This window comes from Saimiri boliviensis, chromosome 2 (assembly GCF_048565385.1).
Source record: "Saimiri boliviensis isolate mSaiBol1 chromosome 2, mSaiBol1.pri, whole genome shotgun sequence".
In the NCBI taxonomy this organism is placed as follows: Eukaryota; Metazoa; Chordata; class Mammalia; order Primates; family Cebidae; genus Saimiri; species Saimiri boliviensis.
This window is the reverse complement of record NC_133450.1, coordinates 5,867,249-5,883,778: the sequence shown is the minus strand read 5'-3', so window position 1 is coordinate 5,883,778 and position 16,530 is coordinate 5,867,249. Positions and strand designations below refer to the sequence as shown.

Here is a 16,530-nt window from a genome sequence, read left to right as displayed (position 1 = left end):
CTAGGATCATTTTCAGTTACTTTTTGTAAATGGTGCAAGCTATTGGATCGAAGTTCATTTTCCTGTGGGTGGATGGTCCAGTTATTCCTACATCAGTTGCTGAAAAGATTAGCTTTTCGCCATTGAATTTCCTTTGCCCCATTGCTGAAAATGAGTTGTGTATCTATTTCTAAATTTTATTTTTTGTTCAATTGATCTGTTTTCTGTCTTTACAGCAGTCATTATCCTGATAATTGTAGCTTTAAAATAATTCTTAAGATAGGCAGTGTTAGTCTCCAACTTCGTTCTTTTACAAAATTGTTTTGCTTTCCTAGGTCTTTCGTGTTTCAACATAAATTTTAGAACTGGCTTGTCAATTTCTACTAAAAAAGCCTGCTGGAATTTTGATTAGGGTTGCATGGAATCTACATATAAATTTGGGGAGAACTAACATCTTAAGTCTTACAACCCATGAACACGATATATCTCTCCATTTATTTAGGTTGTCATTAGTTTTTCTCAGCAATATTTTATAGTTTTCAGTGTTCAGGTCTTTCACATCTTTCTCCTAAGTATTTCACATTTATGCTATTGTTAATGGTATTTAAAAAGTTTCAACTTCTGATTGTTCACTGATGGTATTTAGAAGAGTTAAATGTTTATATATTGATCTTGTGTCCTGCAACCATGCTAACTTACTTATGAATTCTAGTAGCTATTTTTGTAAATTCCATTACATTTTCTACATAGGGGACCATGTCACCTGCTAATAAAGACTGATGCCTTTTTCCCCTTTCCTTAGATTGTTGAATTTCATTTACTAAAACTTTGTTTAGAACTTACGCATTTATATGCATGAGAAATAATGGTTTACCAATTTTTTTTTCTTGTGATGTCTTTGTCTTGTTTTGGTATCTGGGTAATGCTAGTCTCATGAAGAAAGTTGGGAAATATGCCCTGCTCTTCAGTTTTTTGAAGGAGTTTGTGCAGAATTGATAATTTTTCTCCTTAATCTGTGGCATAATATTTAAAGAAAATTTTCCTCCTATAATGTTTGGTCAAACCACCTGGGCTGGAGTCTTTTAAAATTTTTAGTTAAATTTAATTTTTTTTAGAGACAGGGTCTTGCTCTGTCACCTAGGGTGGAGTGCAGTGGTGAAGTCATAGCTCACTGTAACATGGAATCCCACCTCCTGGGCTCAAGTGATCCTCCCACCTTAGCCTCCCGAGTAGCTAACTACAGGTCCATGCCACCACACCTGGCTAATTTTAAATTTTTTGTAGAGAAGGGGTCTTGCTATGTTGCCCACACAGGTCTCACAGTCTTGGTCTTAAGCGATCTTCCTACCTCAGCCTCCCAAAGTGCTGGGATTACAGGCATGAGCTGTTGTGCCCAGCCTCTTTGTGTGAATGTTTAATTAACAAATTCAATTTCTTTAATAGATACAGGGCTATTCAGATTATCTATTCCTCTTGAGCGAGTTTTGGTAATTTGTGTCTTTTAAATAATTTGTCCATTTTTATCTAAGGTGTCAGAATACTAATTTGTTCATTATACTCCCTTATTATCCTTGCTTTATCTGTAGAATCTGTAATGATATCATGTCTGTCATTCCCGATATTGGTAATTTTTGTCCTTTTTCTTTTTTTTTTCCTTAGCAGCCCAGCTACAGGTTTATCAGTTTTATTATCTTCTCAAAGAAATCGCTTCTGCTTTCACTGATTTTTTTCCTATTGTTTTCCATTTTCGATTTCATCCGTTGGCCTTCTGATTTTCATGTTTTTCTTTCTTCTGCTTACTCTGCGTTTTATATGCTCTTCTTTTTCTAGTGTCTTAAGGCAGAAGCTCTAATCATTTCTTTTTTTCCTCAAAACTCTGGCTCTCTGGCAACATTTGTTTTCTAATATAGGTATTCACTGCTTAAATTTCTCTCTAAGTACTGCTTTAGCTGTAGCCACAAATTTTGGTATGTTGATACGTTTTCATTTTCACTCAGTTCGGAAGATTGATGTTCTTGGACTATCATCCCCATCTCCTTAAGTTGGGGTGTCTACCAGGCTTTGCCTGAGACCCATCCCTGTTTTGAGTCCTGGAAATTCCCTTGCAGCAGGAAGCTGGGGTAAGAGGATGGCAAACCTTATTTATTTCCTGTCTCTCAGGGGGACCTGTCTTTCATTGCTTGATGTCCAGTGTCTTGAAAACCATTGTTTCATATGGTTGTTTCGTGTTGATGAATTCTTTTTATTTTGAGACGGAGCCTCGCTCTATCGCCCAGGATGGCAATGCAATGGCGTGATCTCAGCTCACTATAACCTCCACCTCCCAGGATCAAGCAATTCTCCTGTCTCAACCTCCCTGGTAGATGAGACTACAGGTGCCTACCACAAGCCCGGCCAATTTTTGTATTTTAGTAGAGATGGGGTTTCACCATGTTGGCCAGCCTGGTCTCAAACTCCTGACTTCAAGTGGTCCACCTGTCTTGGCCTCCCAAAGTGCTAGATTACAGTCTCACTCTGTCACCAGGCTGGAGTGCAGTGGTGCGATTTCAGCTCACTGCAACCTCCACCTCCCAGGTTCAAGTGATTCCTTTGCCTCAGCCTCCCGAGTAGCTGGGACTACAGGTGCATGCCACCACGCCCGGCTAATTTTTTTGTGTTTTTAGTAGATATGGGGTTTCACCGTGTAGCCAGGATGGTCTCCCAAAGTGCTGGGATTACAGGCATGAGTCACCATGTCCCGCTGAGCATCTTTTTATATGGTCAAGAACCATTTGCCTTATTTTTCTGTTAATGGTCTGCTCATCTCCCTTGCTTATATTTCTATCTAGTTGAGACCTTTTCTATCTTAGGACTTTAAAAAAAATATTAGGAATATTAACTCCTTGTAATATAAGTTGAAACTATATTCCGTGAGTGTGTTGGTTCAGATTTTTTCCCTAAAGCAAGAAGTCCAGAGGTGGGGACTGTCCACATTGACTCCATGGTCCCCAGTGTCAGGGCCAGCTTTTCTGAGATTCTCCGGACATTCCCCCGACAGTCACGTTATGACTATGTCAAAGGCAGGTAGGACCAGGAAGCGGTGGCTCCAGAGATACTTGTCTCTTATTAGGAAGGCAAAACTTTCTCAGAAGCCCCAACACATTTGCATTCAGATTTAATTGGCCAGAACTATGTTATAGGCCTCCCGTCCCCAGCTTCAGGGAAAGCGGGGAAAGAAAGCATTTCACCTTCCCAGTCTCTGGAGTGGAGGTGGACAGGGAAAGGAGATTAGAATGCGTGTTGAGTTACCCAACCCCGTACCACAGACAGGAAGGGGTGAGTTTACCTGAAATAGAAGATCTGTCCTTTCTTCTGTCCTGTGACATGTCTGCAGATCCACAGTAAACCAGTAGTTGGGCTTACAACTCCAAAACGGTATTCAGTTTGTTTGATTGTTTCGAGATAGGGTCTCACTCTGTTGCCCAGGAGTGGGATCACGCTTAAGACCAAGAAGTATGATCATGGCTCACCGCGGCCTCCAATGATCATGGCTCACCGCGGCCTCCACCTCCTGGGGTTGAGATCCTCCTGCCTCAGCCTTCCAAGTAGCTGGGACCGCAGGTACGCGCCACCATGCCTGGCTAATTCTTGCTTTTTCTTTCTTTCTTTCTTTTTTTTTTTTTTGTAGAGACAGGGTTTCACCATGTTGGTCAGGCCAGTCTTGAACTTCTGGGCTCAAGCGACCCTCCTGCCTTGGCCTCTCAAAGTGCTGGGATTATAGGCGTAAGCCATTGTGCCTGGCTGGAATTCAGTCTTGGATGCCTCTGTAGGGGTTCAGGGTCCTTCCTTCTGAAGCAAGGATGGTGAGGTGACATCTAGAGGCTAGTGTTTCCCCGTAGGAGCCTATTTGGAAGGAGTGCTGCTAAATGCGATCATGTCCATGTCCAGAGGAGAGTCACCAGGGCCGGGGAGCAAGGGCCCCAGGAACCCTGCTCTGCCAGGAAAATCCTGAAGATTCGGAGATGTATTAGTGAGGATGTGGAAGAGAGCACGATATGCCTCACTGAAAACCCGAAGGACTGGTGGGTGGGAAAAATCAGATTTGATCTGTGGTAACAGTTGGTGTGTGTTACAGTGAGGCAGATACTCATTCATTTTAAACAGTATTTTTTACAATTTGGGATGGGTCGCTTCGTGAGGTAGTGCGCTTCCTCCCCTCTGTGTACTCCGTCTTGCTGCTGTCATGGCTTTATGCTTCACTGCGCTCTGGTTTTATCCTCAGTGATTCTCCAACCTGTGTCTCTCCCCTTGGCTCCAGGTTCTAGCCCCCTGTCTTCATCACCCCGCCACCCACCACAAAGTCCTTTCTTATTCTGAGTTGGATCAGTCAGGGTCTCACCAGGAAATGGAAACCTCTTGAATATTTTAAAACAGAGGGACTTTAATGCAGGGAATTTGTTAAACAGGTAATAGCCAGCCACCCAGCCGAGAAGTTAGAGGAGAGCGAGACAATTCAAAGCAACAGCAGCAGGAAGCACGGTCGCCCCCAGGCTGCAAGGTCACCCAGCAAGAGCTAGAACCACAGTGGGCTTGTCTGGCAGGACCTGTAGGAATGGAAAACACACAGCAATGGTCTGAGATTCTCTTAAAGCAGAGGCAGAGTGAGAAAGAGCCTGGCACCCAATTTCCTGCCAATGCTCCCCAGTGGCCAAGCACAATAAAACACCAGATGATAGAGAAATCTGAGAAATGCAGCCCTGCAAGCAGAAGAAAGTGAAGGAAAATGGGCCGAGCACTGATGCACAAGGCAAGGAAACGTTGAAGTTCTTTTAGATTTTCTGGGATTTGTAAGTAAGTTATTTATTTATTTAATTTTTTATTTTTGAGATGGAGTCTCGCTCTGTCCCCCAGGCTCCGATGCAGTGGCACGGTCACTGCAACCTCTACCTCCCAGGTTCAAGAGGTGATCCTGCCTCAGCTTCCTGAGTAGCTGGGATTACAGGTGCATGCCACCACGCTTGGCTAATTTTTGTATTTTTAGTAGAGACGAGGTTTTATCATGTTGGTTAGGTTGGTCTCGAACTCCTAATCTTGTGATCTGCCCGCCTCAGCCTCCCAAAGTGCTGGGATTACACACATGAGCCACCATGCCCGGCCTTTTTTTTTTTTTTTTTTAAAGACAGGGTCTCACTCTGTCACCTGGGCTGGAGTGCAGTGGCACCCTCTCAGCTGACTGCAACCTCCGCTTCCTGGGTTCAAGCAATTCTTGTGCCTTAGTCTCCCAAGTAGCTGGAATTCCAGGCGCGCACCAACACATGGCTTTTTTTTTTTTTTTTGGTATTTTTAGTAGAGACAGGATTTCCCCATCTTGGCCAGGCTGGTCTCAGACTTCTGACCTCAAGTGATCTGCCCACCTGGGCCTCCCAAAGTGCTTGGATTACAGCTGTGAGCCACCATGCCCAGCCTGCCATGCAAGTGATTTATAAAGAAAGTGTCCCAAGGAGCACTCAGTGAGAGTCTCAGGTTAAGCAGTGTCGGAAGAGGAAGAAGCCAATGGAAGGAGAGATTTCAGGTGAAGACTGAACACGGTTTGGCCCCGTGGGGAGGTCTGAGGTATAAACTGCTTCTGAGAGTTTGTACCTGCTCAGGCAAGAGGGTGGGCTTTTTCACCCTGTACCTGTCGGTCCTTGTTGGAGGGTGGGAAGCAGGTGGACCTCTGGCTCTGAGTCTAGTGGATGCCTGTGTGGCAGCTCCAGGGGTCCAAGGATGAGCCTCTGGAGAAAGTCACAGCTGCAAACAATGAGAAGCAAAGCAATAGAAGCTGGGGTTGGGACCACAGCATTGCCAAGGGGATGTGCCGGGGATCTGGGTAAGAAGACTAAGCATATCTGCCAAAGAGTGTGTGGGCAGGAGGCAATGGCGGACCTTTCCCATAGACTTGCACTTGATGAGGCAATAAACAACGTCAGAGAGAGACAGGTAAAGTGCCGTGGGCGGGGGTGCTGGATGGGAAGGAGAGGTTGCTTCTCTGCTCTGGTTTGTGATGAGAATTTTACTGTAGTGACTGTCATAGACGGAGAAGTGCCCTTGAGATGCTGCACAAGGCTGGGGGTGGCTCACGCCTGTTATTCCCAACACTCTGGGAGGCCAAGGCAGGCAGATGGCTTGAGCCCAGGAGTTAGACACGAGCCTGGGTGACTTGGTGAAACCCCATCACTACAAAAAAAAAAAAATGCAAAAAAGCAGCTGGGCGTGATGGTATGTGCCCGTAGTCCCAGCTACTTGGGAGGCTGAGGTGGGAGGAAATCGCACCGACTGGGTTCTTAACGCCCTGGGGTCTTCGGACCAGGCACTTTGTGTCCTTGTTATCTCCTGGCTCCGGGGCCATGTTCCCCGTGCTCGGAACCTGCTGCCTGCTCAGGCTGTCCGGGCTTGACTCTGCAGAGCCGTGGTGTCTGCCTCTGCCCAGTCCCCAAGTCATTCTGAGTGCAACTCTTGCCACCTTTTCTTTTCCAAATGGTCTGAAACGAACACCCCTTTCCCATGTAACAGGGGGCTCTCTGCACTCTCTCTTTAAGAAGCTAATTTCTGAACATAATGCTGGCGTATCATGGGTAGATGCAGCGATACAGTTAATGAGTCTGTAATGTGGACAATTATAACCTAGAATGCTGCTTGGCTTGGTTCTCACCCACTCACGTGCACAGACAGATTCAGTAACACACACCCACTCACAATTATAATCTTGTTCTCTGGGAAAATACCACACCCAGGCCTCACAGGCAGCAGACCTAGAGTTGTGCACTTGTGTGCACACACAGGAACACCAACACTCAGGGGCCTTTACACGTGCAGAAGCATCCACTGTAGTAGATGTGTGTGGGCTGACTTCCCAGACAGCATCCCCTTCCTAGGAAGGACCTGCCATTGTACCTGTGACAGAGTGAAGCAGGTGGCTGTGTTTATAGCAGGGGGTCCTGCCTCTGCTCCCACCAGCCACCACTAATTGGACCAGATGGTTACTAGCCCTTGGTTCCATAGGCACCAGGAATTCTTTGGTGGCAGGAAGCAGAAACCCACTTAGAGTTTCTTAGGAATCAGAGGTATCCACAGAACACAAGGGCAGGAATAACGGAAGGGTATTATGAGGGACTTTAACTGAAAACTGGAAGCCACCTTCAACCAAGGCAGTTACTTTCTCTCTCTATCTCTCTCTCTTTTTTTTTTTTTTTCTTGAGACGGAGTTTCGCTCTTGTTACCCAGGCTGGAGTGCAATGGCGCGATCTCGGCTCACCGCAACCTCCGCCTCCTGGGTTCAGGCAATTCTCCTGCCTCAGCCTCCTGAGTAGCTGGGATTACAGGCACGCGCCACCATGCCCAGCTAATTTTTGTATTTTTAGTAGAGACGGGGTTTCACCATGTTGACCAGGATGGTCTCGATCTCTTGACCTCGTGATCCACCCGCCTCAGCCTCCCAAAGTGCTGGGATTACAGGCGTGAGCCACCGCACCTGGCCTTCTCTCTCTCTCTCTTTTTTTTTTTTACTCATTCTGGGGCAGCAAGATCCTCCATCTGTTATCTGCTTCTCTTTTTTCTTTCTTTCTTCTATCTTGCTGAAATACCTCCATTCAAATCACTTGAAGCATTTATTAAAAATTTAGTGCCCTGAATCTCTGGGGATGGAGCCAAAAAAACTACATTTTTAGCAAATACTCTAGGTGATCCTTTGACATGCAAAACTCTGAGAACCACTGTGCTAAGTAGGTACATAATGCAAACGTTGACAGGCACCTTCACCTTCGAGACAAGCCCTTCTAGTCATAGCACCACCAACCAACTAATTTGCATGTCTGTGTCCCAGTCTCAAATTTCTGGGAGCCAGAAGCCAACTGAATCAGCATGAGTCGGATGTACAGGTCCAGTGAGCTGTGGGTGCTGGTGAGGGAAGTGGTCTGTTCTCATCGGAAGGTGTAGACGCTGGCAGAGTAGGGACATTGCCCACTTGTCTATTACAGTGAGATGTTTCCAATTCCTTATAACAAATCCTATTTAACATAAGTTGGCCTGGGTGGGCTTTTTGTTGTCAAATGACTCCTGGGGCACAAGTTGTCAGAAATACTCACGCACACACTGTCACTCACACACACATGCATATGCACACACCCATCATTCTGGCCACTGTGGGAGAGGTTTGGTAACGATCTCTTTGCGGTTCGGTAGGACTATAAAGAAGGTAAGGAGCCTTTATTAATTATGTATCTTACATTCAATGAAACATAATATTTAATTTAAATAATTGCAGGAGGCATCTTTGATACTTTGATTTGCTTCCCAGAACAAATGGCTTCTCTCCCTCCCTGGCCTGCTGAGTCGATCTCTCATGATGAAAGACCAGCCTGATCTGTCCCCTTCACAGAATTTTTGTCCTAGAAATTGATGAAATGCTTTCCCGACCGAGTGTAAAGCTGGGGCTGCAGTCATGTTGCCAGCCTTGACAAGGAAATGCCAGGAAAATCTATCCATTTCACATTTTCTAAACAATGAGTTGGGGAGACGAGGCTTAGAACAGGATGCTCTGGGTTGCAGCCTGAGAGGTTGACTGCAGGAGGCAGGTGTTTTGTGCAGATGACGCCATAAGCATGGTAATGGTGGATACTACCCCGCCTCCCAACCCTGCCCGTCCTTCACCCTACATCGGCAGGTCTCCTGATCTTGGCCACGCCCTCCTTTGTGCTGGGAACTGTTCATCTCTGTGGGCTTTCCTGGAGAAAAACCATCTCCTGGGCTGTGTGCGGTGGCTCAGGCCTGTAATCCCAGCTCTTTGGAAGGCCGAGGTGGGCAGGTCACTTGAGGTCAGGCGTTTGAGACCAGCCTGGCCAACATGGTAAAACCCCATCTCTACTAAAAATACAAAAATTAGCCAAGTGTGGTGACGCAAATCTGTAATCCCAGCTACTTGGGAGGCTGAGGCACGAGAACTGCTTGAACCCAGGAGGCCAAGTTTGCAGTGAGTCAAGATCACACCACTGCACTCCAGCCTGGGCAACAGAGCGAGATTTTGTCTCAAAACAAACAAACAAACAAACAAACAAACAAACAAACAAACATCTCCTGAGATGGTGAAAGTTTGGTGGCCTGGTGATGATTCCAGACAACCCCCAAACACGATAATGCTACAGAACCTTCTATAAAACTAGAACCCTGGCACAACTGGCTAGGAATTCCTGTTTTGATAAAAGCTTCCAGAGTTCAGATAGCCAGAGGGATCATGCCAAGATCTGATTGGAGAAAGGACTCTGGGTCCTTCCTTAGCTGGGAGCTTCCACAGCAATTCACCTGGCTGAGTCCAGGCCAGCTGGCTGAATGCCTCCCTGGAATTGCCTCTCTTCCCTTCCTGAAAGACGAGAGACTTGGCACTAAATGTTTCCGTCTGAGATTCCTTTCTCTTTTTCCAAGACAAACTCTGGGAAGTGGCCGGGCTGGGAACGGTTTGGGACAAGGAGGAGGAAATCTAACATTGAGTGTCTCTGACACGTTAGACACGATGGCTGGTATGTGAACATCGCTGCATCTGATCCTCACAAATCTTGTGAACAAGAGAGGCTTGTCCCCACTTCACAGATGAGGACACTGAGACCTGGAGACAGTCACTTGCAAAGATCACATAGGAAGAGACAGAACCAGGATTTTAAGCTGCACTATTTGGCACGAAAGGGTCACCCTTTTCCACTGCACCTGCAACAGGAGAAAGGTAAGGTGCAGCCGTCTCTGGCCGGGTCTGCTTTCCCAAACTTCTTGTGTTTTTTTTTTTTTTTTTTAGATGGAGTTTCACTCTTGTTGCCCAAGCTGGAGTGCAGTGGCACGATCTCAGTTCACTGCAACCTCCGCCTCCTGGGTTCAAGCGATTCTCCTGCCTCAGCCTCCTGAGTAGCTGGGATTACAGGCGTGCACCACCACGCCCGGCAAATTTTTGCATTTTTAGTAGAGACGGGGTTTCACCATGTTGGCCAGACCGGTCTCGAACTCCTGACTTCAGGTGATCCACCCACCTCGGCCTCCCAAAGTGCTGGGATTACAGGTGTGAGTCACCAGCCCCACCTGCTCTCCCCAGCTTCTGAGGGCTCACAGCAGTGGAGGAAGGGCCAGGCAGGAACTAGGAGCTCTTTTCTGTCCGTAAGCTTTCACAGGGCCAGGTCGCTTTGCTGGCTACTCTCTCTCCTACCTCTTCCTTTTTACCCTTTCCCAATCAAACACCCTCCAATCATTCTGAAGCTAAAACCAACCACAATGATGAAATCGGAACCTCCTTGACCTTCCTCTACCTCTAAGCACCATTTTCTCTTTACAGGCTGATCAGCTCCTCTTCTCAGTTGAGCTACTCGGAAAAAGTTATCCTAATGTTTCACGCCCACTTCCTCACCATCCTCTCTCCATCCCATTCCAAGCCGACTTCTTCTCTCACGGCTCTACTGCAACTGACCCACCACGGCCACTAATTACCCTCTCATGGGTGAATTCATTAGACATTTTCCATTCTCATATGATCTGATTTCTCAGCAGCATTGACTTGTTAACCTCTCGGTCCTTCGTGATAACTTCCTTTCCTTTTCGTTCATGACAACATGCTCTCTGGATTTTCCTCCATCGTCTTGCCTACTCTTTCTCCATCTTATTTGTGGGCTGTTTCTCCTCCATCCAACCTTCAAATGTCCAAGTTTTTCAGGACCTGGCATCAGCCTCTTCCCTTCTCACTACACACTCGCCCTCTAATCTCACCCACTTCCATGGCTTACATGCCTCCATATTTGTGTCTCCAGCCCGTATGATCCCCCTGAGCTCCAGATCCATGTATCCAATTGTCGACAGAGGGGTTGGCAAAGTTTTTTTTTTCTGTAATGGACCAGAGAGTAAATATTTTATGCTAAATGGTGTCTGCTGCAATTAAACTCTGCCATTCGAGTGCAAACTCAGCCATAGACATTAAAAGAACAAATGAACATGGCCATGCTCCAGAGAAATTTGTTTATGGACATTGAAATTAGAATTTTACATGATTTTCCTGTGTCAGGATAGAGTGCTCATCTTTTGATTTTTTTTCAACCATTAAAGATTTGAATCTTATATAATTTGAATTCTATATAATTTCATATAATTTTCACACATCAGGAGATACTATTCTCTTTTTGATCATTTTCAATCATTTAAAAATGTAAAAACCAGGCCGGGCGCGGTGGCTCAAGCCTGTAATCCCAGCACTTTGGGAGGCCAAGGCGGGTGGATCACGAGGTCGAGAGATCGAGACCATCCTGGTCAACATGGTGAAACCCCATCTCTACTAAAAATACAAAAAATTAGCTGGGCATGGTGGCACGTGCCTGTAATCCCAGCTACTCAGGAGGCTGAGGCAGGAGAATTGCTTGAACCCAGGAGGCGGAGGTTGCGGTGAGCTGAGATCGCGCCATTGCACTCCAGCCTGGGTAACAAGAGCAAAACTCCGTCTCAAAAAAAAAAAAAAAAAAAAAAAAAAGTAAAAACCAGATGAGAAGCCAGAAGTGACCCAAGGGCAGAGATTTTTGTCTGTTTTGTTTACTGCTATGCCCCAAGCACCTGGAACAGTGCCTGGCACATAGAAAGGGTTCAACTGACATGTGCTGAATCAATGCATGCTGCTGAGGCTTAGCTTCCTTCATGGGGAGGGAGGGCAGGATCTGCAGAAACAAAGAAGTCATTGCTACTCCGAAATTAAACTCTTTAAAGCAGTGGTTCTTGGCCCTGGCTGCAAGGCAGAATCCTGGCAGAATTGATCAAATTGATTTAATCATAAATTAAATCAATTGAACTTTAAGATCAATGGATCAATTAAATCAGAAGTTCTGGGAATGGGAACTTTTTAGGTCCCTACAAAAGTTCAGCCAAGTTTAAGAACCAGTGCTTTACCTTTCTGGTGGTGACGACCTACCCACGAGACCATGCCTCTCGCAAAGGATCTCCTTCATGCCTCTCCAGAAGAGGAGAAGAGGAAACACAAGAAGAAACGCCTGGTGCAGAGCCCCAGTTCCTACTTCATGGATATGAAATGCCCAGGATGCTATAAAATCACCACGGTCTTCAGCCATGCACAAATGGTAGTTTTGTGTGTTGGCTGCTCCACTGTCCTCTGCCAGCCTACAGGAGGAAAATCAAGGCTTACAGAAGGATGTTCTTTCAGGAGGAAGCAGCACTAAAAGCACTCTGAATCAAGATGAGTGGGAAACCATCTCAATAAACACATTTTGGATTTAAAAAAAAAATCAAAAAAACCACTGCTTTAAATCGATAGAAATGACAATGGTCAGAAAAGCAAGACTTTCACTTGTAAAAGCCTGGCTTTGGGGGGCGGAAAAAAGCATGCATGGGCTCTGAAGATCCTGAGCTTAGACGACTGGCCTTAGATGGGTGTCTGAGCAGGGAAGGAAGCAGAGCATGACATAGATGGAGATGCAGGTGCCACTGGGTGGCAAGAGACGGGAACCAGGGAGGACGTGGAGGAGGAGGAGGCCGGCCCCTCGGTTCCCGTGACATGGTTCAGACTAGGGGTGGGCTGGGATGTAAAGGTGGGGGAGACTGTTTCATTTCTCCCGGAATCCATGAATATCAATGGGGGAACCCTGAAGCAGGGAGGATCTGAAGTATCCTCTCACTCCATCTCATCCTGCGGCCCTTTCCCTTCCAGTCGTGTGTGAAGGGAGTAAGAAAATGTTCCTCGGCCCTAGAGGAGGGCCACGCAAGTGGCTGATGTTGGGGTCCACTATGTTGTGGGGCAAGGGAACCCAAGAGACAGTGGGAGGGACAGCTCCAGGCCAGCGCAGGTTAGAGATAGGCTCAGTCTCAGAGGGTTGACTAGGTCCGTGATTGCAAAACTGGGTGGTGGGTCAGAGGAAAGTAGACCATCATCCAGTTAATCTGCTGAGAAAATGCAGCAATGGACACTGTTACCAGAATGGAGGGGGAGCCCAGGCTGACACTCAGACAGGCCTCGTCAGCTCTACAGGGCTTAGCACGTCCTGGATCCACAATGTCTTCCAAACCAGGTTAGATCTGTGTTTTTTGGTTCATATAACTTGCACAATCGTCATCCCATGGTGACGGGAATATTGCTCAATGATTATTTTCTATCTAAACTGTAAGGCCCATGAGTGCTAGGACCACGTCTGTGCCCTCAGAGACTAATGCAGTGCCTGGCACAGGGACATAGAATATTGATAAACAAAGAGAGGATTAATGGGAGTCAGGCCCTCAGTCCTTGGCCAAGTTGAGCTAGGATCCCAGGTCCTGGGTTAGCTTGCAAAGTTCGTCAAGGTGCTGCTGTAAGGAGGAAAGCCTCCTCCTCGGGTTCCTTGAGGACAAGGCCCACACATGTTTGCTGATTTGAGCAGGTTCGGGCTTGTCTCCGTGTAACAGGGCCTTGCATGGGATTCCTCAGCCTCAGACCCAGGTGTATGGGGCTAGGCCACATGTCACACTGTGTCCTGCCTCAGCCCTCTCAAAACTTGGCTCCCCTGACACCTAGAGGGGTCTTGTTCTGGCCAGGGGCTTTCCCGGGCTCCTTTCCTGCCCCACTCTGCTCTTCCCATTGGCTGAAGGGCTTCTCCCCACCTCCTTCCACCAGGGGCTCCTGACTTCCAGCCTCCTCCCAGTCTCTTTCCTGTCTCTGGACCGAAGGCCCCATAAAAAGTCACTTTGGCCTCAATCAATAGACCATCTCTTCAACAAGGGAGATGCTGGTTTGCAGAATGGAGCCTCCAAGGCTGGGCTGAGGGCAGAGCCAGCCCTTGCAGACAGCTCTACTTTTCCGGATGATGCATTAGGCTGTGTCAGCAGATTTTTGCTCTTTATGAGGACATATATGACTCCCCAAAGAAACCTTAACAGAGAGGGAATTGGGAAGGTGGAAGAGTGGGGAGAAGAGTGAAGGAACATCATTCTGAAAGTTCAGAGAGGCTGCTCAGGTTTGGTTCTCTCTGCCACCTTCCTGTTCCTTTTCAAGGGTCCATAAGTGCACCAGTAGCGCTGTGCACCTAAGAAATTCACTCACGCCGTGTAAACACACAGGTTCACCCAGATAAAGAACAACACGAACATGCACACGTGCCCTGTGCTGTCACCCATCACCGTCACATACCTATGCTGCTGTTCTTTGGGCTGGGGGTGCTGCCTCTGCTGTCCCCTCCCCTCCATACTGCCCGGTTAACTCTTGGTTCTCTCATGCCTTGGCCCACTTTTCAATCACCATCCTCAGGAAGGCCCTGGGCCCAGTCCCTTGGTTAAAGGCTCTCCTGGCACCATGTACCTCCCTCTTTTGAGGCATTTTCTGACCTTGGAATTTGACATTTATTTGTATATTTAATTGATACGTGCCTCACCCACTAGGCTGTAACGTGCAAGTGGCAAGAACCACCTGCAATTGTTCTGTCTTCCACCCCGAGCCTGCTGTCTTGTACACAGCAGGTCCTCATGGCATAACTGCTGAATGAATGAATGGATGCGATAGGCAGCTTCTAAAACAGTCCCCCAGTGCTCTCTGTCTCCTGCATTCATCCCCTTGTGTAATCCTCTTCCCTTGAGTGACTCACTTCTTTTTTTTTTTTTTTTTTTTTTTTTGAGACCGAGTTTCACTCTTGTTGCCCAGGCTGGAGTGCAATGGCGCGATCTCGGCTCACCGCAACCTCCGCCTCCTGGGTTCAGGCAATTCTCCTACCTGAGCCTCCTGAGTAGCTGGGATTATAGGCACGCGCCACCATGCCCAGCTAAGTTTTTGTATTTTTAGTAGAGACGGGGTTTCACCATGTTGACCAGGTTGGTCTCGATCCCTTGACCTCGTGATCCACCCGCCTCGGCCTCCCAAAGTGCTGGGATTACAGGCTTGAGCCACCGCGCCCGGGCTGAGTGACTCACTTCTAATGAATGGAAGACAGCAAAGGTACAGTGGGCAGAATGTGTCCCCCAAACATTTATAGATCAAAATCCTAACTCCTGCTGGGATGGTATTAGGAGGGGGGCCCTGGGGAGGTGATTAGTTCCTAAGGGTAGGATCCTCATGAATGGAATTTGTGCCTTTTAAAAAGGAACCCCAGAGAGCTGTCTTGTCCTCTCTGCCATGTAGGATATGAGAAGGTGGCAGTCTATAACCTGGAAGAGGAGGACCCTCACCAGAACCTCACCATGTCAGCACCCTGATCTCAGGTTTCCAGCCTCCAGAAGCGTGAGAAGTAAGTTTCTGTTGTTGTAAGTCACTCCTTAGTCTCTGGTGCTTTGCAACGGCAGTGTGAATGGACTAAGACAAGTGGGGATAGGTGCTCCCTCCGTGATGAGGCTCCCATCCTGTCCCCTCTCCTCATCTTGCCTGCCCTGATGCAGTCGGCTTCCACGTGTAAACTGCCCTATGGAGAGGCCCGTGTGGCGAGGAGCTGGGAGTAACCTCCGGGTGACAGCCAGTAAGGAACTGAGGCCCTCAGTCCGCCAACCCATGAGGAAGCCATGCAGTGACCCACATGACTCGAGCTTTGAGATGACTGTAAACTGGGCCAGCCCCTTGGCTGGAGCTTTTGAGAGACTCAGAGCCAGAGGACCAGGTAAGTTGTGCAGGATTCCTGACCCACAGACAGTACCAGATGATAACTGTTGTTCATTTAAGCCACTAAATTGGGGTCCTTTGTTATGCAGCAATAGATGATACAACAAAGGACTGACTGAGAAACACAACCACCCACAGCCCATCATGCACTGAAGTCTGTCTTCATCATGTAATTTAATACATTCAAATCTTCCCTTCCACACAGCTCAGCCATTTTACCATACAACAGCAATGTTTTACATATGTGCACGTGCAGGAACACACACCCACACACCCACACACCCACACACTTTTTTTTTTTTTGAGATGGAGTCTTGCTCTGTGGCCCAGGCTACAGCACAGTGGTACAATTTCAGCTCACTGCAACCTCTGCCACCTGGGTTAAAGTGATTCTTCTGCCTCAGCCTCCCCAGTAGCTGGGATTACAGACATGCACTACCACACCTGACTAATTTTTGTATTTTTAGTAGATATGGGGTTTCACCATGTTGGTCAGGCTGGTCTCAAACTCCTGACCTTGTGATCCACCTGTCTCAGACTCCCAAAGTGCTGGGATTATAGGCGTGAGCCACCACGCCTGGCCTCACACAAACTTTCTGAAAGGCGCTCTTGCTTTTTCTATTTTCGCTGCCTTACTACCCCATTCAGGTGGATATCACCCAAAAATCCCACTGTGTCAGGCCAGGGTGCCAGGCCCACTTGGAAACCACGCCTGGTCTGTCGCTGAGCCCATCATCATCATGGACTCTCCTCTCCTTTTCTGTGTTACCCCTGAGACCAGAGTTTCCGACTGCCCAGCGATCTCATCACGGGGACTCAATGTTAAGGCTAAGGAACCCCAGCAAGGAGTGGGCAATTGCAGGGGAAGTTGTCCCTCGAGCACCCCCCAGCTGCCCGGCTCTGCCCCGCACAAGGCTGCCTGTGCTCCTGTGGCTCAGCCCCTCTCCTGCTGTCAGCTG

The 16,530-nt window shown here is 47.5% G+C and overlaps 1 protein-coding gene across 1 annotated transcript; it reads left to right on the top strand.

The window, feature by feature from the left end:
* The first annotated feature begins 11,915 nt into the window (after positions 1-11,915).
* Positions 11,916-12,230, top strand: LOC120363973 (small ribosomal subunit protein eS27-like). Its single transcript, XM_039469186.2, has one exon. It carries the CDS (start codon positions 11,928-11,930, stop codon positions 12,180-12,182), a length of 255 nt encoding a protein of 84 aa, XP_039325120.1. The 5' UTR covers positions 11,916-11,927; the 3' UTR covers positions 12,183-12,230.
* Positions 12,231-16,530: the final 4,300 nt, after the last annotated feature.

Bases quoted from the DNA above. Each gene is read 5' to 3' on its own strand.
- LOC120363973 (XM_039469186.2), top strand. From the start codon at position 11,928: ATGCCTCTCGCAAAGGATCTCCTTCATGCCTCTCCAGAAGAGGAGAAG.